The 24,480-nt window shown below is 42.5% G+C and overlaps 1 protein-coding gene across 1 annotated transcript in view; it reads left to right on the top strand.

Moving 5' to 3' along the window:
* hay (ATP-dependent DNA helicase hay) overlaps nucleotides 1-23,286 on the top strand; it is a 28,584-nt gene extending 5,298 nt beyond the window's left edge. The window contains exon 2 of the mRNA XM_080281137.1: nucleotides 20,814-23,286. Within this exon, the coding sequence (XP_080137263.1) occupies nucleotides 20,814-23,063 (2,250 nt within the window). The 3' untranslated portion in view covers nucleotides 23,064-23,286. The remainder of the gene's footprint in view (nucleotides 1-20,813) is intronic.
* The last annotated feature ends 1,194 nt before the right edge of the window (nucleotides 23,287-24,480 follow it).

Raw genomic sequence — 24,480 nt, 5'->3', positions numbered from 1 at the left:
ATCCCGGCTGTGGACAACAGAATATTTAGAGTCAGTTGGGGAGGCAGCCACCTGCAGTGAATGAAGTTTTGTTATCTAGGGTGTGTGTTTAGTGTGGGAGGAGCAGGAGAGGCTAGCGTTATTGCTAGAATGAAAACCTAATGAAAGAAATGTAGGGAACCGTCATGATTACAGTATATATATATATATATATATATATATATATATATATATATATATATATATATATATATATATAGTATATATATATATATATATATATATATATATATATATATATATATATATATATATATATATATATATATATATATATATATATATATATATATATATATATATATATATATATATATACATACATACATACATACATAATCCATCCATCCATCATCCAATCCTACGTTGCCCCATGAGGAGCGTAGGAGCCCTTGGCTAGGCAGTTGGTCCTGACATTTAAGATGAGAGTGACCAACCTCACTCATCCCTAAGTGGCATTACGTGAGCAATAAACCCCAACCATTCCTTGGTTATAAACCTTCAATGGTTCAGTCCAATTGGAGCACAATAATTACCCACTAAACCACCAGGCGCCTAATTTGGTAATATGGTTACCACCTAGCGTAGTAAATAGCTTCTTGGTGTACAGGAAACCATTTGGCTTGTCACTCAATGTAGAGTCACCCATAGGCAGAAGGAAAAGGAAAGAATGAAGGAATGAAAGACAGAAGAGGGAATGTAAAGTCACCCGTAGGCAGAAGGACGAGGAAAGAATGAAGGAAAGAAAGTTAGAAGAAGATGGAAGGAAAGAATATAATATATATATACTATCTATCTATCTATCTATAGCCCGACGCCCTAATCCCGCAAAGGGTGGCCGCAGACAAAACGCCTCCAAGTCGCTCTGTCACCCACCATTTGACTCCCCTCCCCCCAACTCACCCCCCCCTCCCTCATATACCTCTCAACTCCATCCCTCCACCTCATCCTCGGTCTACCCCTCCCTCTCCCTCCCTCCACCTCACCTACATACACCCTCTTAGTCAGTCTTTCATTCTCCATTCTCTCCACATGTCCAAACCACCTCAGTGTATTTCTCCTGTTTAGAATTCGATGAATCAAATTTCGATGCATTTTGGAGTGGTCTGCCTACCTTACTTTTCGATGCAAAGTCGCGTATTTCAATACTCTAAGGGCAAGACTTCAACCAAAACAAGCAAAGATAATATTTTTGATGCGAATCAAAATGCTAGAAGTGAAGGAAAATTAAAAGAAAAAGTATGAACCTAACCTAATATCGTATGTGATATGTGCTCTCAGTGCCAGACTCCAACCAAAACAAGCAAAGATAATATTGTTATGAAGGGGGATTTGCCAGTTAGGTGCTCGAGAAGTTTCTCGGCGTTTCCTGTGCAGTAGTTCCCTTATTGGTACGAGTCAGAGTTGCCAGTTAGCCTGCTGTTTGTGAGCGTAGTTATTTCGTAAGTTATACATTTATTTAATTTGCTTTTTCTCAATAATATTTTATTGAAATGACTGCAAGTTAGATTATGTAGTTTAAGTTCGTATGGTAAATGCTTTAGAGTGTTATGTAATGTGAAACAACTCTTCATGTTTTGATGTGTCTGAGTTGGCAACTGTTGCCCGTCTAGAGTATACTCGTAAAATGTAGACGTTTCAAGAGTAATGCAAGCTTAGTATAACATGGAGTAGAGATTATTACAAGTTTAATCGAGTGTCAAGTTAGTCTGTGTGAAGTGCAGTCAGTTTGGTACTTTCGGTACTTGTAAAAACAGTGGCAAACAGTGACGAGTTATTGAAGTTTGTATATAATTGGAACTTAAGAAGACAGTGAAGTGTAATAAGTGTAATTACTGTCAGTGAAGATTATTTTCGGTACTTATGTAATAAGTGAAGTGTTGGCAAGCATTAAGTGTACTAACAGGGAAGTGTTGTTAAGCATTAAGTGTAATAGCAATTAGTAGAGTGTGTATTGATCCAGTGCTTGTGAGAACAGTGAAATTGAAAAGCATTAAGTGGAATTACTTGGAAAATAAAGACAGTGAACTTTAAGGAGCCAGTGTTTATTTTTGCCTCAGCTGATCTTGTGTACTGTACACCTAAGGCTGACCATAGGAAGAACCACTCACTGGGCAACGTTTTTCCTGTCCTGTACTACTGTACTGCTGTTGGAACCTGTGGCAGTGTGGGACAGGATGTAACAATATTTTTGATGCGAACCAAAATGCTAGAAGTGAAGGAAAATTATAAGAAAAAGTATGAGCCTAACCTAATATCGTATGTGACATGCTCTCAGGGCGAGACTCCAACCAAAACAAGCAAAGATAATATTTTTGATGCAAACCAAAATGCTAGAAGTGAAGGAAAATTATAAGAAAAAGTATGAGCCTAACCTAATATCATATGTGACATGTGTCAAGAAGAGAATGAAAATCATCATCATTTATTCATACAGTATATGAAGCATACGATGATATGGTTCTGAGACAATTCACCGTCAAGTCAGTTCGCCCATCAGATAATTCCCCGTCAAAACATGGATGATTTCCTGTGAGGACAATTTGCACCCTGGACTATACCCCATCATTTTATAAATATACTTATTATTAATTAATCAGTACTTTAATAACTCGAAGATATAACAAGAGAAATTAGCGGAAGAGAATCAATAGTAGAAATACTAAAACAAAATGAATTACAGGTGGTAGCAAATACTGTACAGTAGGCAGAATACTGAAACGAAGAGAAGTACGGTAATTATGAATATAAGGAGCAACATAGAAATGAACAATAGAGACTGAGAAAAAAAAAGTCATGTTGTTTAAGGACAAGAGCTCCCAGATGGGAGTAGGCACCAACAACAACAAGCCATGTGCAAGGCAATGCTCTGTTGTCGGCGGCCATCTTGCGACTGTCCTGCCAGCAGCCAGCCCTCTACAGCCAAGTGCTGCACTTTCATCCTGTACCTTCCATATGTGGACATGCATTTCACTGCAATATAGTTGTATGTATTTTCTTTGTATTTTCGTCACAACTTGCCTGTTTCAAGATGGTAAACAAGAGTGGTTCTTTGGGTAGCAGTGGTATGGACAAGAGCAGCCTGGCACCTCTAAATCTTGGCAGCCAAAGGAGAAATGGCAATACAGGAAAGGGCAGAAATACACCAAGTATACACTTGGTGACAGTATGACAATACAATGCAGAACTACAGTTACTTAACCCCTAAAACGCGGCTGTGTACGACCGATCCCCCCGCTGTGGCGGGGTCTGAGTACCTGTGGGAAAATATTTGCCAAAAATCATAGATTAACCCTAGAGCATTAAAATTTTTATGGCATATAGTACTTACATTCAGCTTTCTCCTGAGACACATGTTGAGCCTTCGTGGACTACCAAAGGACTTGTGAAGACTTGCAAAGTTGGGTAACAAAGTCTTCACTTTCACACCTCCAGAAACCCGGTTTTCTTTCTACCACAGCCTCAATCTGTCACAGTACACTTTATACAACAACGTACAGGTTGTTTGGAATCCGTATTTGTAAATAAGCACTGAAAATAAGGCTAAAATGAACGGAGCGCATGGCCGACATGCAGCGCGGTGGCGATCTTCCCGTCACTATTGTCACATTTGCCTTTTCACGGCAAAAAACACGTATACTACATTATTTTCCATCATAGGACTTCGCAAACGTTCGCTTGTCACTATTACGGCCATAAAAATCACTGTCACTGCCAGTATTGTGGATCGGGACTGAGGAATACCACCGCGGTGCGAGTTTATTCAGCCTTACGGCAGGCACTTTATTCTCGCTCCGGTCGGCCACTTGCACTTCATTTCTATCACTCACTTTCACTGTATCTGTCCTTTTTTTGCCTTATTCATCAGTGTCACTGTCCAGTGTTATAAAAATAATATTTTCTACACAACAAACTGTCACTGTCAGAACATAGAATTGGAACATATGCTTTCATCTTCTTACACTGGAGTGACTGTCACTCGCAATACTTATATTATTACTATGTACAATTATTTACACCAAAAAACACTGTCACTGTCAGTGCTTTTACAAGTACATACACTAATTTACACTCATTAGGCTGTCACTGTCAGCACGTAAAAGAAAACTAAACACTATTATCACTGTCACTCTCAGTATTATTTCACAGAATCTTACCCTTATTTTCAAAATCTACTTAGGCTGTGGTAGTCAAAGAAATACGGGTAAGCACAGAGGGGAACTTTGCACTCTTTGCACTGCAAGGAGGTGCGCCTAAAGGTTCTGTTCTGCCTGGTAGTGTGGCTGCACACATGACACCTCCTCAGTGCTTTCCCCCTCTTTGCAGTGGCTGGCAGTGGCTCCAGGCGGTGTCGCTGAAGGTAGGCCATACACTGTAGGCGGTCTGGAGGTGTGTGAGGGTGGCGTTTGGGACCTGTTGAAAGAACCTGGCCGTAACGCTGAAGCAGCTGGTAGACACAAGTCTTGGAAAATCTTCTGAGAGAGTAGTTTGCTGGCTTCCTGTTCTTGATTTTATACAGGATGAAGGCGTTCAACATGCACATATCAATCAAGTGCAAGAACACCTTCCTGTACCAACGACAATTTTTCCTCAGGCAGTCAATCTCTCCAATCATCATATCAGACTTGTCCACCAGCCACATATTGACGTTGTAGTCAATGACAGCATCAGGCTTCATCACAGGCTCGCCAGTCCTTCTGTCGACCTTCCCTGTTGCCAGCATTTCCCCCTTGTGTACTGTGGTGAGCATGTTCACGACTCTCTTATCATGCCACCTGATCGCAAGCATCTTGTCAGATTTCTTCAGGTGCACGTCTCCCCGCTTTGACTTTTCAGCCTCGGGGAAGGCAGGGTAATGTGCCCTTTTGCTTCTGACAGTGCCACAGGAGCCGACGCCGTGTTCAGAAAGGTACTTGGCGAGTTTAGGAGCGGTATAGTAATTGTCCGTATACAGGACATGATTCTCGCCAAAGTACTTTTCCAAAAGCACTTTCACCACAGAACCAGAGAATCCAAGGGGGTCAGTCTTATCCAAATCGACATTGCTGGCGGTGTAAATGACGAAGTCTAGGATGAACCCCGTCTTGCAGTCGCACAGCACGAAAAACTTGATTCCTAAGCGGTGCCGTTTGCTTGGAATGTACTGCACAAACCGAAGACGGCCCCTGAACAAAACCAAGGACTCGTCAATCACCACTTTCTTGAAAGGGCGCAGGAACCTCGTAAACTTATCCTTGATCATGTTCAGGATTCCCCTCACTTTCCATAATGGGTCAGTTTGGGAAGGCTCACCATTGTTCGCGAAGTGAAGGTAAGTCATTAGCTGCCTAAAACGATCGCGGCTCATGTATTTATTGAAAATTGGTGTTGGGCACAGCTCGTCGGAAGTCCAGTATTCTTCTAGCTTGTGTTTCCAGTTGTGGGGCATTAGCAACATCAATCCAATAAATACAAAAAGTTCCCTGATCGTAAGAGGCACCCATGCTGCCATCCGCGACGTGGATGGCGTGGCCGCCTCACCTTCTCCTTCGCGAACTGTAGCACATTGCCCCTCGTACCTGTTTGTCTCGGTACAGATGTGCTCCATAACCTCATCGTCAAGGAAGGCCAACAGGTAGTCCAAGCATTCACCATCCTCGTCGACAGGGAAGTCAGCCTGAACTCCACACCCACTGTCATCAAAGGGCAGATCCTCCGGCACAAAATCTGATCCCTCTGACCAAACGAAGGCATCCAGCGTTCCCTGCCTAGGCTGGGAGGTGCTGGGGGCGGCGGGGGGTGAGGCAGGTCGTGTGGGAGTGGGTGAGGCAGGCGGTGAGACAGTACGTAAGGCAGAGGCTATCCCAGGTCGTGTTGGTGTTGTGGTGGTGGTGGTGGTGGGGACATTATCACTGGGTTCAAGGTCACTCGCGGTGGCGTGACTGCCGAGTTGCCTAGTGCGAGTTTCCTTACGAGCTAGCCTTACACTAGGGGACAAAGTTCTAGCTCTACCAACACGAACACTTGGCCTACGAAAACCTCTAGAACGTAAAGTAGCACGTCTGCTTCCCTTTCGAGGTGGTGAAGGCGACTCAGACGACTCAGGAGACAGGGCAGCAGAGGAGGAGGACGAGAGAATGGGGCTGGGAGTACGTGGCGGGCTGGCGGTGGCGTGACGTGGCATAGGGGACAATGGCGGCGAGCTGGGGTCACCACTCCTTTTTCTTTTTGCCCCCTTCCCATACTCAAGGCCCCTTCTCGCAGGAGCCTTCCCTGCTGAGGTGCTAGGCACTGACACGCTCTCTTCAGGCACAGAAACAATCACTTCTGGCCCGGACTCTGCACTTGATTGTGTGTCAGACTCTGCCAGGCTGGACCACACACCGACGTCACTGCCATAGTCCATCGAGGCTTTCAACAGTTCACTGGCTATTGCAGAGTCACTTAGGCCCTTAGTAGTTCCTGGTAAGGTTTTGAAGGGGGTTGAGGTAACAAAACCCTTTTTCGGAGGGCTAGAAGGCACAGACACGGAAGAGCTCGAGTTGGACATGGTGTCACTGTGGAAGATTCGCGTGGACTGACGCTAATCTGGGGCAAACCGTGTGAAAAAATCACAGTGTGACAACTGGGGAAACAAGCGTTTCCCAATAGCAGAAAGTGCTTGCGAGATGACGGCACAGATTGACACGTATGAGCCGTCCGCGCGTCGCCATATCGCACGATGAGGGAGGGCCGCGCATTGGTGCGTGGGTGGGTAAAAAAAATGATACTTGGCAACAACCGAGGTCAGTAGTACAAAGGTCAAGTGTGCTAAACGTAGCTCACGGGTGGCGGGACTGATAGACAATACCAGCCGGAGCCTGCTTGCCCGCGGTTATTCAAAATTAACTCAAATCGCAAACGCGACGATCCGCCGTTCTGCCCTTTGGGCCGACCGTCGCAAATGCGACGATCCGCGTTTTAGGGGTTAACCACAATTATAGTTCATAAAGTTTACAGGGGGTGTGGGCAAAAAATCATGATTTTAGGTTGTTAGGTTCGGAGGCCCCGGACCCGAACTAATTTTTCCCATAAAAAGTTCAGTTTAAATTTCGATGTTTTCAATTTCGATGTGGTTTTTTGGTACATATCCCTATCTAAATTTGAGAATCCACTATATATATATATATATATACAGTATATATATATATATATATATACACACAGCTACTGCAAATTGACTTAGGACTTCCCCCCACAAGGTATTAAAAAATCACAGAAATCATAGTATATCACAATATTTGTTCATGATATGCCATTCATTAATATGAAATCATGTTTCCCTTTTCATTCAGGACCAGTTGGATGCGTTCTGGCATGGAAACACTTAGATCTGTAAAGTAATCTAAGGACATTTCTTTGCACCAAACATTTGTCAGTTCAGTCTTGAGGTTGTCCAGATTGGGTGTCTTCTTCTTTGTCATGATTTTCTTCATCTTTGCCCAGCAGTTTTCTATCGGATTTAGTTCCGAACTGTTGCCAGGCCAGTCAAGGACTTCCTGAAGCCATTTTGTCACCTTTCTTGACTTATGACATGGAGCTGAATCGTGCATGAAAAAGTCACACCCATGAATAGCAAAAAACTTTAACAAATGATCTTTCAAAACTTGAATGTACCAGCCACCGTTCATCATCAAGTTCTTAGGAAGAAAGTAGAGGCATCCCCTTCCCATTTCACCTGAGAAACACCCCAATACCATTACTGATTGTGGGTGCTTAACAGTCAGCATCGTGTAAGCAGGGCCATATTGACTACAGGAGGCAGGGTAACGAACCTTAGCAGAACGCACTTGGAACACTTGAAATGTGATTTCATTGGAAAACAAATTTTCTCCACTCATCTGATGTCCAGCGTGCATACTTCTTGGCAAACTGAATGCCTTGCTTCTTCATGCAGTCAGTGAGAAGCGATTTCTTGGCTGCGGTGTGGCTTGGCTAACCCAGCTCCTGCAAGTGGTGTTGGATAGTTCAAATTGAGACGTCTTGTTACAGCTGGGGATGCATTCTCTTCAATTCTGCTGCTGTCAGTCAAGGATTCATGGTTACTCCCCTGTTCAGAAGCGTATCTTTACCTCTGAAAGTCGTTGTCCTCTTTCCACTGCCATGCTTGTGCTCTTGTACGACATCAGACGGCAGGCTGCACGCTGCAGCAAGAATCTTCATGACGGTCGACTTTACTCGTCCAGTATGTTTACAAATCGTGTTGATAGAGACATTATTCTGCCTCTGTGCAATGATATGGACCCTCTCACCCCTTGATCAGCACTTTCCAGGCATGACAACTTGACTTTACGAAAATAACAGGGCAAACAGTAATGCATACGAAAAAAGAGGGAGGTGCAAGCTCGGAGCGATGGGAACATATACTCCCACTCTTGTTTCTGGGCAAGCACTGACATGCTGAGTGTTTCACCACCTCCTACCAACACCAAAGGAGTTGCCAGTTACTTCTTGCCCCAAAAATTCACTTGGTAGAGGTGGAAACACAAAGCAAAGACAGACAACTCTCCCATAGCAATTCTTTGTGTAGGTACTAAGTCAGTTTGCAGTGGGTGTATATATATACATACATACAGTAATCTCTCCAATAACCGATGTAATAGAGCCAAAGGCATGTCCGGAAATTGGATTTGTCTGGGAATTGGGAAAATGCCTCCTGGACAGATACTTATGGACCCTAACCCAGCCTAACTCAGAAAACCACCTACATAACTCCCTCCAGTCATGCATATCACCTATTTAAGACCCTATTCACACAAATAAGGGACAGAAAGCAGGAAATAAATGAAAAGGAACCAGAGAATGAGGAATCAGAGGTGAGTATGGAAAATATTTGGCAGTGACAGGGTACTTACAACACATCCGTGGCCATTACAAAGATTAACCCACCTCCTCTGAGGCACTGGCAATGGTGAAAATGCTCTTGAAGCACGTACAGTAATCTAGTGTTGTGTTGCACTTAATCCTTTGCACTGTGAATTACCTGTGTAACTGTTTAACACTGCACATTCTATTCTTACTTGCTCCATACCAGTTGCAACACGCCTGTTTGCACTCAGCACTTAATCTTTAGCACTCTGAATTCTAATTTCTTAACACTGCATGGCACTGTAAATTCCCATGTGGTCTAGTGGTGAGGTATTGCAATTTATTCACTGTTTATGCACAAACGAGCACAGGAGGCAGCCATTGCGATGAGTTTCTAGTCAGGACGGTAGTTAGGCGGTAACTGGGGAGGGGAGAGCAGGGGGCCACCCTACAACATGCGCAGACATATTTGTTCGGCGCTGCTCAGCAGTTTCATAGTACTGTTGATTTTTTTTTTTTTTCCCCTGGCCATTTTTGGGTTCCAAAGGCCCAGGCCCAAAATGCCCGGAGATTGGGGTGTCCAGGAATTGGGCATCTGGTTATTACAGGGATTACTGTGTATATATATATATATATATATATATTTATATATATATATCATCCGGACCTCCTTTCCCACCCTTGGGCAGAGTGAGGAGTAGCAATGTCCAGACAGCCCAAAATTGCCCAGTCCAATGGGCCATGCTTCCATTCACTCATCATTCAAGCCCCCGGAATCTTGCCTCTATCGGATACGCCAAAAACATTCACCACGTTCTGTAGCTTCACATAATCGTATCTGACAGAGTCAATCCAGACACTCCGTGTTAAAAAGGGGTGCCAAAAATCCCTGATCATGCACTTCTCACAAAATTCATCCAGCCAGCTCGATCTCCTGTCAGTTCCCTAGCCACACCGACTTCCAAACCTCTCTTCCTCACACATTTATCCACCATATCTCGCCACCTTCTCCTTGGCCTACCTCGCCTCCTCCCTCCTTCGAATTCACTCAGATATACATTCTTCACCACTTTATTGTTATCCATTCTCTCCACATGACCATACCATCTCAGTACACTCTCTTCAATTCTGGTGTCCACCGATTTCCTTACTCCACATCTTTCACGAATGACATTATTTCGTATCCTATCCACCCTCTGTACTCCACATGCATTCCTCAGCAGTCCCATCTCCACTGCTGTTTTGTACAGGGGTACAATCACAGCCTTTTTCCACTCTGCAGGCACAGTTTCACTCATCCATGGCTTCTTACATATAAGTAGCGCCGCGGGAGAAGAATCCAAGCGCCCTTTTTAAAAAATGGCAGAAATCGCTCCTAAAGTTTGCCTCTAAGAAATGTAAAAAATCTCAATAACCAACCCTACGATTTTTATGTTTCACATATCAAAATAAACCTTAAAGCATCAGCTTCATAATGTTATGAAGAAACTTATGACAATACTTATTTAGTAATTATTATTAATTAATAATACCAATCATGTGCATGAAGAGTTCAGCTAAATGTCATCTTTTCCTGCAAAGAATGATTAGAGACATGATTATAACACTAATATTAGGGGTACTTACCACACTGGAGTGACTTGACTGTTGAATGTTGATTCATCCCCCCTCCCCCCTCCCCCCCTGTCCCCCCAGGATTAGTTGCAATAATCAAGCAAGTCGTCATCCTCATCAGGGAGGGCGACGTTGTGCTCGACTCTGCCAGCTTCGTAACCTTCCCAAAGCACCCATCACAGCAAGAATTACCAATTGCACGTGCAGAAACCCCTTTCTTGGTTTTATAACTCGTGTAGGCTTGGCCTAGATTACGCTTCACCTTGGCCACAACACTGCCCCACTCCTCCACATTTCGAGGCTTTTTTCTCCCTCTTCCTTGCTCCACTTCACTCTCACTATCACTCGCGTCACGAAGAACAGCAATAGCTTGCGGGCTATGAACATCACTGCTAGAATCATGAGCAGCCATGGCTATAAAATCCTAAAAAGCACAGATAATCCAAGAGTCAATGTTAATGGTGGCCGAGGGAGAGTGAGACTGAGGCTGTCCTTGCTTCCTCGAGACAGCCGCAGCAAGCTGATTGGCCGCGCGTGGCCTACATCACGGCATCAGGCTCCGCGCCATTGGCCGGCTGGCTGTGACGGCACAGCACGTCATTCCTTTTGACGCTCTGATTGGCTGGTGGACACCACGCCACCCCATTTGGTGCTTGGATTCTTCTTTCTCGGCGGTGTTGTACATCCTGTGACAATCTGTCATACGGGCTGGCACACGTTGTTATTCTATAGCATTTTCGACCCTATCAGCACAGAGAGAGAAGCATCCATCTCCCACCACATGGTAAAGGATGCATCTGGCTGCCATTTGAGCGGGAAATCGGGGTTTGGCGGGTGGTGGCGCTTGGATTCTTCTCCCGCAGCGCTGCTCATATCTCAAACAAGCACTTCATTCAATTCTCTTCACTACATTTAAGCATCTCTGCATACACCTCATCAACCCCAGCTGCTTTCCCGTTTTTCAGCCGCTTCACAGCACTTTTCACCTGTGCGAGTGACATGTCTCCTGGTACTGCATTCCATCTTTGCACACCCCCAAAACCAATCATGTTTACAGCTGCTCTGCAGGCTTTCAAAATATTCCTTGCATCTGGTCCTTACTTCATCTCCATGGGTTAATAATCTACCACCTGCATCCTTCACACCATCACATTTCTTTCCGCTTTCACTTTTACATTTCCTCACCTCTTTCCAGAATAACTTTCTATTTTCAGAGTAGTTCGCATTCATTTTTCTTCCCAGATCCTCATTTACCTCCTTTTTCGTCTTCACTAGTCTCTTTACGTGCTTCTTGCTCTCAGCATATTCAGTTCTTATTTCAACTGAACCCCTATCCTGTAACCACTTTAGCCACTTCTTCCTCTCTTCCTTCACCACTCTCTTTACCTCCTCATCCCACTATGCTGTACCTTTCTTCTTTGTTGTTACTCCTGCCACACCACACAGCGCTTTAGCATTCCTAACTAAGCACTCCCTATATTTATTCCACAGTCTGTCCAGATCCATTTCATTCCAGGTCAGTAATTCTAACTCGTCCTCTACTTTGGTCCTGTATTCATCTGCTATTTCTTTGATCCCTGGCTTCTCAACTTTCAATCTTTCTCCCTGACTGCTCCTCTCTCTCTCCTGATCCACCTCACTCCTCTCAGCTTGATCTTGCATACCACAATCATATGATCTGACAGACCTCCACATCGTCCTCTCACAGCCCTCGTATCACCAACCATTCCCATCATCGACCTCTCTTCGAGCATGTAATCAATCAGGCTTCTTTCAACACGATCCCCGTTCCCTCTATACCATGTATATTTATGTGCATCTCTGTGTTTGAAACACGAGTTACAAATGCACAACCTCCTCTCCTGACACATATCCTTTAGTCTCTTCCCATTATCATTTTCTTCTGGTACTCCATAGCAGCCCATTATGTCATCCTCAGGACCAGTGCCTACTCTTCCATTGATATCCCCCATCACAATCACTTTATAGCTCCTGGGCATTTCTCCCACTACTTCACCCAGCTCATCACAAAACCTGTCTTTCTCTTTCTCATTCCTGTCCTCACACAGTGCATATGCTACAATTACTGCCACTTTCACCTTCTGAAACTTGAACTTGACATACATACACCTCGAGCTGACACATTTGTAGTCTCATTCCACTCTGCCACACCTCATTCATCAACAAAGCAACTCCTTCCTTGCATCTTCCTCGCCCATTCATTCCCGATCTTACACATTTCACACCCTCCCACTCCTTCACTTCGCACCCTTTCATCTTCGTTTCACACAATGCCATCACGGCATATCTGACACTCTTAAACACATTCACCACTTCACCCTCTTGCTGTCCTCATTCACACCTCTCACATTGCACATGGTCACACGAGTCTGCCCATTTGGTTGGGGCCCTGGGCAGGTATTGGGCCCTCCTAGGCTCTCTGAACCGACTACCATGATTAAGTGATTTTGGATAGTGGAATCTGGGGGACACTTAACCCTGCCAGAAACCCCGGTTATATGGTTACCACCCAGCTTAGTAAATGGTTTCCTGGGTACATGAAACCATTTGGCTCGTCAGTCAGTGTAGAGATCATATGGCACCTCTACATTGAGTGAGTGGATGATGGGCACCCCCATCTACCACAATATATATATATATATATATATATATATATATATATATATATCATGCCCTCCCCATAAAACAATTAACTCTAAGCCCTTGGCCACCCCGTCTGGGATACATGGCGTCTGGCAATGAATGAATGATATATATATATATATATATATATATATATATATATATATATTTATATATATATATATATATATATATATATATATATATATATATATATATATATATATATATATATATATATATATTTATATATATATATATATATATATATATATATATATATATATATATATATATATATAAGTACACACATTGTAAGTAATCCCTGTACTATCCAAACGCCCTCTATCCGGACCCCCTGCTTACCGGACATTGTGGGCTTGGACCTTTGGAACCCAAAAATTGCCAAAAAATGAAAAAAAATCCCCCCAAATCCAAATTTCTTTCCACCCGCAATTTGAAATCGGCGCACAACGCCAAACAGCTGTGTTTATGCACAGTCCCTTCACCCCTTCCTTCTTCCCCCTTCACCAGTTACCGCCTTACCACCGTCATGAATAGATGTTCATTGCAATGGATGCCGCACGTGCTCGTTTTTATGAATAAACAGTGAATAAATTGCAATACCTCGCCACTAAACCACGTGAGAATTTACAGTGTTGTGCAGTGTTAAGAAATTAGAATTTAGAGTGCAAAGGCATAAGTGTGGAGTGCATATTGGAGGTTAAAATTGGTGGTTGAAACTAGCATGGCGCAATTAAGAACAGAATGTGCAGTGTTAAACAATTATAAGTCACAGTGCAAAGAATTAAGTGTAGCACAACACTGGATTACTGTACATGTTTCAGGAGCATTTTCACCACTGCCAGGGGCTTAGAGGAGGCGGCCATAGACGTGCTGTAAGTACCCTGTACACTGTTAAATATTTTCCATACTCACTTCTAATTCCTCATTCTCTGGTTCCTTTTCATTTATTTCATGTTTTATGTCTATTACTGGTGTGAATAGGGTCTTAAATAGGTGCTATGCATGTCCGGTAGGGAGTTACTTAGATAGCTTTCAAAGTTAGGCTGGGTTAGTGTCCATAAGTACCAGTCCAGGAGGCATTTTCCCAGTTTCCGGATGGACCCACTTTCCGGACATGCCTTTGGCTCTGTTAGATCGGATACTGGAGGGATTACCATATATATATATATATATTTTTTTTTATGCGAGGAAGAAGGAACCAAAGGCCATGAGCCCGCAATAACAGTTCTCTCCAAGAGGAAAAACAAAATACAAGAGAGAGCCAAATTCAAGATCCATTCTTTTCGAGATGCCTGGACACACTGCGTTTGAAAGACTGGAGATCATAGGCAGCAGGAAAAACAGACAGAGGGAGACAGTTCCAGAGTTGACCTGTTGCGTAAATGAAGGACTGGGAGTAACGGTTAACTCTTGCATTAGAGAGTTGGACAGAAAAGGGAGGAGATTTTGCTGCCAGACGGGTGCTACGTGCCCGTTGTAGAGGTGGAGGAATGCATGCAGATAGTTCAGAGGAGCAGTGACAATTAAAGTAGTGATAGAAAAGAGATAAAGATGCAACAGTTCGGCAAAGAGACAGAGGTTGAAGGGAGTCATTAAGAAGAGGAGAGTTAATGAGACGAAAAGCCTTTGACTCCACCCTATTGAGAAGAGCTGTATGTGGGGAGCCTCCCTACACGTGAGAGTTGTACTCCACACAGGGGCGGATAGAACCCCTGTATAGAGTCAACAATTGTGCAAGGGTAAAGAAAGAACGGAGTCAGCTTAGCACACCCAATCTCTTGGAAGCAGATTTAACTAGAGATGTAATATGATCTTTCCAATTTAAGTCCTGAGTAAATGAAACCCCAAGCATGTTCAAGGATGATGCAGGATTAAGCTGAATATTATTAAACATTAGTGGGTATACCTGTGGAAGATTTTGTCGGGTTGATAGGTGTAAGAACTGAGTCTTAGATGCATTAAAAACAACCAGATTATTTTTACCCCAGTCAGAGATACGAGCCAAGTCAGACATTAGATGTGCCATAGCTTCATCCCTTGTTTGTTGAAGTAACTGCTGAGGTGGGCGTTGTGGGAACCGATTGGAAAGGTGAAGGGTGGAGTCATCAGCGTATGAGTGGATAGGGTTAGATGTACAGCTTAGGTCATTGATGAATAAAAGGGAGAGAGTTGGTGATAGGAAAGAGCCCTGAGGAACACCACTGTTGATAGATCTAGAAGAAGAACGATGGCCGTCTACAACAGCGGCTATAGAATGACCAGTAAGGAAGCTAGCAATGAAGGCACAGATAGAAGGATAGAAACCGTAAGAGGGCAGTTTGGAAATTAAAGATTTATGCCAGACTCGATCAAAAGCCTTTGAGATGTCAAGTGCAATGGCAAAGCTTTCGCCAAAGTCCCGAAAGGAGGATGACCAGGAGTCTGAAAGGTAGGTGAGAAGATCGCCAGTACCATCCATCATCCAATCCTACATTGCCCCATGAGGACCATAGGAGCCCAGTGCTAGGCAGTTGGTCCCAACATTTAAGATGAGAGTGACCAGCCTCACTCATCCCTGAGTGGCATTACATGAGCAGTCAGCCCCAACCATCCCGTGGATATAAACCTTCACTGGCTCAATCGGATTGGAGCGCCATAATTACCCACTAAATTATCAGGCGCCAAACTTTGGTTACCGGTATATGGTTACCACCCAGCATAGTAAATGGTTTCCTGGTGTACAGGAAACCATTTGGCTTGTCACTTAGTGTGGAATCACCCACAGGCAGAAGGAAGAGGAAAAAATGAAGGAAAGAAAGACAGACGAGGGAGTGTAAAGTTATCTGTAGGCAGAAGGACAAGGAAAGAATGAAGGAAAGGAAGACAGAAGAGGATGGAAGGAAAGAAGGATAGAGGAGAGGAAAGGGCAGACCCCTGACAGCATCACTACATCGAGTGAGTGGATGGTGAGCGCCCCCCCTACCACAAATATATATATATATATATATATATATATATATATATATATATACACAGTAAAACCTCTACATCTTGGCATAATACATGTGCAAGCCTTGCCGGGTTAGCCTATTTGCCGAACCGAATTGTAGGGATGAACTTTAAGTTCCCCCCCAGCACACACACACACAAAAAAAAAAGAAAAATGGAAAAAAATGGACAAAAATTAAAAGTTTTTACAATAAACAGTAAAAGCTGCCTTACCATGATTCCATGCAGTTGTAGGGTGTATTCCAGGCATGGAGGAGGACTTTTGGTAGTTTTTGGAGGTGTTAGGGGGGCTCAAGATCACTTTTGGGCACACCTTTACTGTACTGTACATGTCACTGTACACTATGTAAAGCACAATTAACACTATAAAGGCCATTACTGTAATGTATTTATCACTTGTACTATACTGGAGAACTAAGCACTAAACACTTAAACATTGTACAACTCGGCATCTTACGGAGTTGGGGGATTTTTGCTGACTCTCTTCCTCTCATGTGTGCATTATTGGGAATTTTTGAATTTTGATTTTTTAAATGAATATTTTGGAGCCTTCCCGAGTTGTAGAGGTTTCCGACTTGAAGGATGCCGAATTATAGAGGTTTTATTATATATATATATATATATATATATATATATACATATATACCATATGGTATGACCTGGAGATTACCCTGATGGTCCGGACAATCTGCTAATTCGGACAACCCTTCCCCCCATATAGTCCGAATGAGAGAGGTTCTACTGTATATATATATATATATATATATATACAGTATATAAATGGGAATAGTGAGAGCAGAGCTACTGTAAACGTGATTATATATATATATATATATATATATATATATATATATATATATATGTATATACAGTATATATAATATATATATATATATGTATATATATATAATATAGATATATTTATGTGTGAATGGGAATAGTAAGAGCAGAACCACTGTAAACATGATTGGTTTTGTGGGTGTGCAGAGAAGGAATGCAGTGATAGGAAACGTGGCACTCGCACAGGTGAAGAATGCTGTGAATCGATTGAAAAATGGGAAAGAAGCTGGGATTGGTGAGGTGTATGCAGAGATGATTAAATGTAGTGGAGAGAGTGGAATGAGTGCTTGTTTAACCCCTTAACCGCGGGGCGTCACTTTCGTGACGCTTGGGAACAAGGGATCATACTGCTGGGCGTCACTTTTGTGATTCTGTGTTATTTTGAATTCGCCCGGGCTTTCAAGCGGTGGCTTGTATCATCTACCAGTACTGCCAATGTCCAACACTAGTCAGCACTCCTAATCTCATCTGTACTCCCATCCATTGTTGACAATTTAGCCATTTCTCCCCGTTCTTGACTCCCCTCCCTACCTCCCCTCCATTACCCTAACCTCTCGCCTGCTCAGCCGTGCTATGCTAAGAAAATCTTCCCTGGAATTTTTCACTGATTTCATCCATTGAAATAAGCACTATGCCCTATTCTTATACCAAATAATATATACAAGAAAGAAATAAGGTAAGTGAGAGTGCCATACACCTAGAATTGGCTAATTATCACCTGACAGCACCTCACATGCACTCGTTCGCAAATTTTCACTGTTTATTTCCCCTTGAAATATGCCGTATAATCTATTTTCATAATAAAAATATATATAAGAAAGGAAGGGAGAAGCCTAAATGATATTTACATTCACCTGGAACTACCTTAATTATTATGTATTGTCTTGGTTTCCTGCCAATCATTTCATTGCTATATATTAGCAGGTCTCACAAGGCTGAAGTTGGTGGTATTGCACTCACCCTGGCCAGGCGGCAGGGGGCCACCACTATCAGTTCACTGTCATCTTTCAAGGTGAAAGTATGCCAGATTCGCTCCTGCTAACTTCCGCCGCTTTTTAGCCCCATGCAAAGGGCCCTGTGACCTTTACCCCCTACTAAACCTCATGTGGAAAGAGGTAAAGGCCTGACAATTGAAAGAGAGTGACTACGATCTTTCTGTTGAGTAAAACAGTTCAAGTGGAATTGTAAATAATGTGTAAATAATGTGTAAACAGCAAGTGAAAGCAATGAATAAATATAAGTGAACAGTGGAAAATAGTTTTATAAGTTACTTCAAGTGACAGTGCATAACACAGTGTAAATAAAATAGAAATGTAGATAATGTAAATAAAATAGAGAACGTAAATAGAAATGCAAATGAGTAGTATTATAAGAATACGAGTATATATACTAGGAGTAATGAAAGTGAAAGTTTCACTCTAGCATGTATGAATACTATGAGTTATGAGAGTGAAGGTGAAAGTGATATTCACTCTCAATGCTAGTATACAGGACGAGAAAGTGAATGCTATGTATTTTACTGAAAGAAATTGAATCCCTACAGTGACAATAAACTACTATTACTGAAGGAAACTTATGGATAAATACTGTAGATATATATAAGTGTTGTATAGTAATAGAAATATAAACTGTGAGTGTTTTTATGAATAATAAATGACACCACCAGCGGCAAACGATCGGAAGTGGGATGGTCATACGCCCTCGTAATTTTCATTGCTTTCACAGTTCTTTTTTTTTTGAGTATGGATTCCAAACTATTTGAGAATCATAGAATAGTGTTTCTAGTGATAATATCAGGCTGTGGTAATCATATTACAAGTTGTCAGGAAGTGTAAAGTGGAGATTTTGTTACCCAACTTCAGAGGTCTCCACAAGTCCTATGGTACTCGACGAAGGCTCAACAAACACCCCAGGAGAAAGCTGAAGGTATGTGTCGTAAGTATATGTGATTTTAATATTCTAGGACTAATAACTGATTTTTGGCAAATATTTTTAGAGAGTCTGTCGGAGCGCGAATATGCCCGTGGGAGCCGCAAGTCAAAGCAAAACAAGCCCGCGGTTCAAGGGTTAAGACATATTAGAAAGCATGGATGAGTGAAATTGTGCCAGCAGAGTGAAAAAAGGCTGTGATTGTACCCATGTACAAAAGTAAAGGTGAACGAAGTGAGTGCAAGAACTATTGTGAGATAACTATTGAGTTTGGTAGGGAAGGTATATGGAAGAATTATTATTATAGGGAAATTAAGGGAGATATCAGAAGTCCTAGTGAGTGATGAACATGGTGGCTTTAGGAGTGGCAGAGGATGTGTAGATCAAATATTTGTAGTGAGACAGATAGTGGAGAAGGCTTGTGAGAAGGACTATAAATTGTTTATGGGATTCATGGATCTAGAAAAGGCTATGACAAAGTAGACAGAGAAGGATTGTGGAAGGCTTTGCATGTAAGGTGTAGATGGAAAGCTGCTAGGCACCATGAAGAGTTTTTATGACAGTGAAGCATGTGTGAGGGTAAATGGGCATCTAAGTGAATGGTTCACGATCGATGTGGGTGTGCGACAGGGTTGTGTAATTGTTCAACATATATACCATACTGTATATATGGATGGGGTGATGAAGGAAGTAAAAACACGAGTAATGGAGAGGGGGATGGCGTCAGTAATGAATGGTGATGGATTGGATATCTCAAATTTGTTGTATGCTGATGATGCAGTACTACTTGCAAATACTGGACAAGAACATGGTAGATTAGTGCAGAGTTTTGCTGATGTCTGTGAGTGTCGTGCCTTTTGAATAAATGTAGAAAAGAGTAAAGTCATGGTTATTGAGAGAGAAGGTGGCTCTCAGTGTGATGTTACAGTGAATGGAGACAGACTGGAATCAGTGAGATAATTGAAATACTTGGGTACAGTGATAGAAAAGAGAGGAAAATGTGCAAAAAAAGTGGAAAGTACGGTGACACAAGGAAGGAAAGTAGCTGGTGCAATGAAGGCCTTGATAAGAAACAGAGGCTTGAATGTTGCAGCTGCATGAGGCGTACATGAAGGAGTGTTAGTGCCAACTTGTACATATGGATTTGAGACTATGAAGTGGCATGAAAATGAAAAGTGAAGAGTGAGAGCAGTGGAGATGGGACTGCTGGGGAGTGTATGTGGAGTACAGAGAATGGATAGGATACGAAACAATGTGATTCATGAAAGATGTGGAATGAGGAAGTCTTTGGACACCAGAATCAAAGAGAGTGTACTGAGATGGTGTGGTCTTGTGGAGAGAATGGATAACAATAGAGTGGTGAAAAAAGTATGTATGAACAAATTTGAAGGAGGGAGGAGGTGAGGTAAGCCAAGGAGAAGTTGGAGAGATATGGTGGATGAGTGTGTGAGGTTTGGAAGTCAGTGAAGCTAGGGGACTGATGAGATCGAGCTGGCTGGATGAATATTGTGAGAAGAAGTGCATGATCAGGGATTTGGCACCCCTTTTTAAAGTGACAGCATCCAGATTGACTCTTATCACATACATTTTTTGTGAAGCTACAGAATGTGGTGACTGTTTTTGGTGTATGAGATGGAGCCAGGATTCCAGGGGCATGAATGATGAAGTGAATAGAAGCTTGACCTGTTTGATTGGGCACTTTGGGTTGTCTGGATGTTGCTACTCCTCACCCTGCTCTAGGGTGGGAAAGGAGGTCTGGATGATGCTGATGATGATATTTAATTGTTTTTATTTCATTTTTATTATTATTTTTTTTTTTTATGGATCATACCTACCTGAGTTGCTAGGGGTGGGGTAGCTTTCAGACAGTGATGTGATGGTGATGATGATGATATGTTTTGTTCTAGGAACGTGGTGACCAATCAACTCCCAAAGATGGATATGGAGCCTTTGACTACCGCACTCAGATGGAGCTACGGGAAGATCACGAAACACGCCCCCTCTGGATTGCCACCAATGGCCACATTTTCCTTGAATCCTTTTCCCCTGTCTACAAGCATGCTAAGGACTTCCTAATTACCATTGCGGAGCCAGTGTGTCGTCCTGAACATATACATGAATACAAGCTGACAGCCTATTCCTTGTATGCCGCAGTTAGTGTTGGTTTGCAGACGCATGACATTATAGAGTATCTGAAAAGGTTATGCAAGACATCACTGCCACCAGGAATTTGTCAGTTCATTCAGAGCTGTACACTTTCCTATGGCAAAGTGAAGCTTGTCTTGAAAAAGAACCGTTATTATGTTGAAAGCGATTATCCCAATGTCATTCAGAAGCTCATCAAACACCCAACCATTCAGGATTGCATGATGAGTCCCCATGAGGGGGTAGTAAGTTCAGAAAGGCAGAAGTCACAAGCCATTATGTTTACCAGTCATCAGGCTCAGATGGCTGGAACTTCAGAGGAGTCAAAGTCAAATTCAAAGCCAGACTCTGATGTTCCAAATGGGGATAGCAAAGAGGGTGGTGCCATACCAGAGGATATTACAGATTTTTATGATAAGATTGATAAAGCTGATGAAGAGGAGGAAGATGAAAAGAACTTGAAAACTCTTTCATTTGAAGTAAATCAGGATAGAATTGAATTATTGCAGAAAACTTGTATTGGCCTTGATTATCCTTTGTTGGCTGAGTATGATTTCAAGAATGATACAGTAAATGAAGATATCAAGATTGACCTTAAGCCTTCTGCAGTACTGCGCCCCTATCAGGAAAAAAGTTTGCGCAAAATGTTTGGAAATGGGCGTGCAAGATCAGGCATTATTGTGCTGCCATGTGGAGCTGGAAAGAGTTTGGTTGGTGTCACAGCTTGTTGTACAGTTAACAAGAAAGCTTTGGTATTATGTAATTCTGGTGTGTCAGTAGAACAGTGGAAACAGCAGTTCAAAATGTGGTCCACAGCAACAGATGATATGATTTGTAGATTTACCTCTGATGCCAAAGATAAGCCTTTTAATGCTGGTATTTTGGTCACAACCTATGCTATGATCTCCCACAATCAGAAAAGGGCATATGAAGCTGAACAAACAATGAACTGGCTAAAAGAACAAGAGTGGGGTATAATGGTTCTTGATGAAGTACATACTATTCCAGCCAAGATGTTCAGACGTGTCCTTACTATTGTTCAGTCACATTGCAAGTTAGGCCTGACTGCAACACTTGTAAGAGAAGATGATAAGATTGCAGATTTAAATTTTCTAATTGGACCAAAGTTGTATGAAGCTAACTGGCTTGAGCTTCAAAAGGAAGGGTTCATTGCCAAGGTGCAGTGTGCTGAGGTGTGGTGTCCTATGACTCCTGAATTTTACAGGGAATACCTCCAGGGCAAAGTGTCTGACCAAAAAATCAAACTACTTTGTGCCATGAATCCTAATAAGTTTAGGACATGTGAGTTCTTAATTAAGTATCATGAAAACCGCAATGACAAGATTATTGTATTTATTGATGAAGTGTTTGCACTGATCCACTATGCAAAAACCATGCAGAAACCCTACATTTGTGGAAAGACCGGTCAGAAGGAACGAATGACAATTATTCAGAACTTCAAGTTGAATCCAAAAGTAAACACTATATTTTTCAGCAGGGTAGCAGACACATCCTTTGATATTCCTGAAGCAAATGTTTTAATTGAAATATCTTCCCAGGGAGGCTCCCGTAGGCAGGAAGCACAGAGACTGGGGAGGATATTGAGAGCTAAGAAAGGTGCCATAGCAGAAAACTTCAATGCCTTTTTCTATGCTCTTCTGTCACAAGACACAAGGGAGATGGGGTACTCCCGTAAGAGACAAAGTTTTCTTATTAACCAGGGCTATGCCTACCAGGTAATTACTCCAGCACAGATGGTAGGGATGGAGGAGGAGCAATTGCACTACACTACACGTGAAGAGAAAGTACAATTGCTGGAACAAATTCTGGCTGCCTCGGAAGCAGACATGTATGAGGAGGGTGTAGGGGGTGAACGGGGGATGGGTGGATCTCAACGTAGGCCTGGCAATATGGGTTCCCTTTCGGGTGCTGATGACTCCATCTATGGGGAGAGGAGAAAAGGTTCAAAGAAAGATCATCAGCACTATTTATTCAAAAAGTTTAGGTCATAGACCGGCGCATAATTTTGCTATGTAGTGGTGTTCAGAAGTGCAGATGTATGTTTTGTATTGGTGTAATCTCTGCATTTTGAGAAAAGTTTCTCTCACTCTAATTGCATTGTACATTCCCAGTTAAACAGTGGCGGTCCATCCTTTATTCAGTGCAGTCAGTTCTGTGAAAGTGTAGCATATTGGATCTTTATGGTTTGAAGGAGGAGCTGTCTGTTATGCAGGCAGTTACACAGGTATTCCGATATCATGCATCACCTAACACTGTACTGTGAGTGACACGCATCCTACTGTGCCAGCTGTATAGAAATATCTCTAAGAAATAGTCCAGTATATCTAAGGTTAAAACAAATATACTCGTGCACTTACATGTAATATAAAGTTTGCAAGAAAAAGGATCAGTCTTGAATTTGCTTTATGTTTCAGTATTTTGCTGTATCCTCTTACGTACATCCAGAGGCAATGCCGACTTTGCATGTTGATCAGAATACATAAAAATATTAGCATTGCAATTTTCTGTATAATCTATTTTAAACAGTTATGCATGGAAAAGATAGGCGTAGCGTGTGAGGTGGTTTGTGGAGTGAGGAGGAGATGCAGGGGTATGGAAGTGACAGCATGGTGGAATGATGAGGTGAAACGAGCTGTGGAACAAAAGAATAAGACATAGTGAATGGCTAGTGAGTCAAGGTAGGGGAGAAGATGAGAGAGAGAAGAGAGAGGTATATGTGAACAGGAGAAGGCAGGTGAAGAGATTGGTGAAGGAGAGTAAGAAGAAAGGGGATGAAGAGTTTGGGAGGAATCTGAATGTGAAATGGACGGAGAGTAAGAAATTGTTTTGGAAGGAAGTAAAGAAAGTAAGGCAGTGTGAAAGGGGAAATAGTAGGGGAGTGAAAGATAGGAATGATAGATAGTTGGTGGAGAAGAGAGAGAAATTGAGGACATGGAAGGAGCACTTTGAGGATTTGTTGAATGTAGAGAGTGAGAGCAGTGCGAGTATAAGTGGTTGGGGAATGGCTGGGAGAAGAGATTAGAGGAAGGAGGAAGAGATCCATAGGGCAGAAGTAGTGGAAACAATGAAGATCAAGATGGGAAAGGCCCCAGGAATTGATGGAGTGTGTGGTGAAATGCTGAGGTATGGGAGTGAGATTGTTGTGGAGTGGATGTGGAAGTTATGTAGATTGGCTTGGGAAGAGGGAAGGGTTCCGGAGGACTGGAAATCAGGTATAATTGTTCCTTTATACAAAGGAAAAAGGGAGAGAGAAGTATGTGGTAACCATAGGGGTATTTGTCTTCTTAGTGTGACTGGAAAAATATATGGTAGAATACTCATTGATAGGGTTAGGCATATAACAGAGGAGCTAGTTGGAGAAGAACAAGGGGGATTTAGGAAGGGAAAAGGGTGTGTAGATCAGATATT

The sequence above is a fragment of the Coenobita brevimanus genome, chromosome 87 (genome assembly GCF_032717465.1).
Source record: "Coenobita brevimanus isolate Jiangsu-jjx chromosome 87, ASM3271746v2, whole genome shotgun sequence".
In the NCBI taxonomy this organism is placed as follows: Eukaryota; Metazoa; Arthropoda; class Malacostraca; order Decapoda; family Coenobitidae; genus Coenobita; species Coenobita brevimanus.
This window is presented reverse-complemented; position numbering and strand designations above follow the sequence as displayed.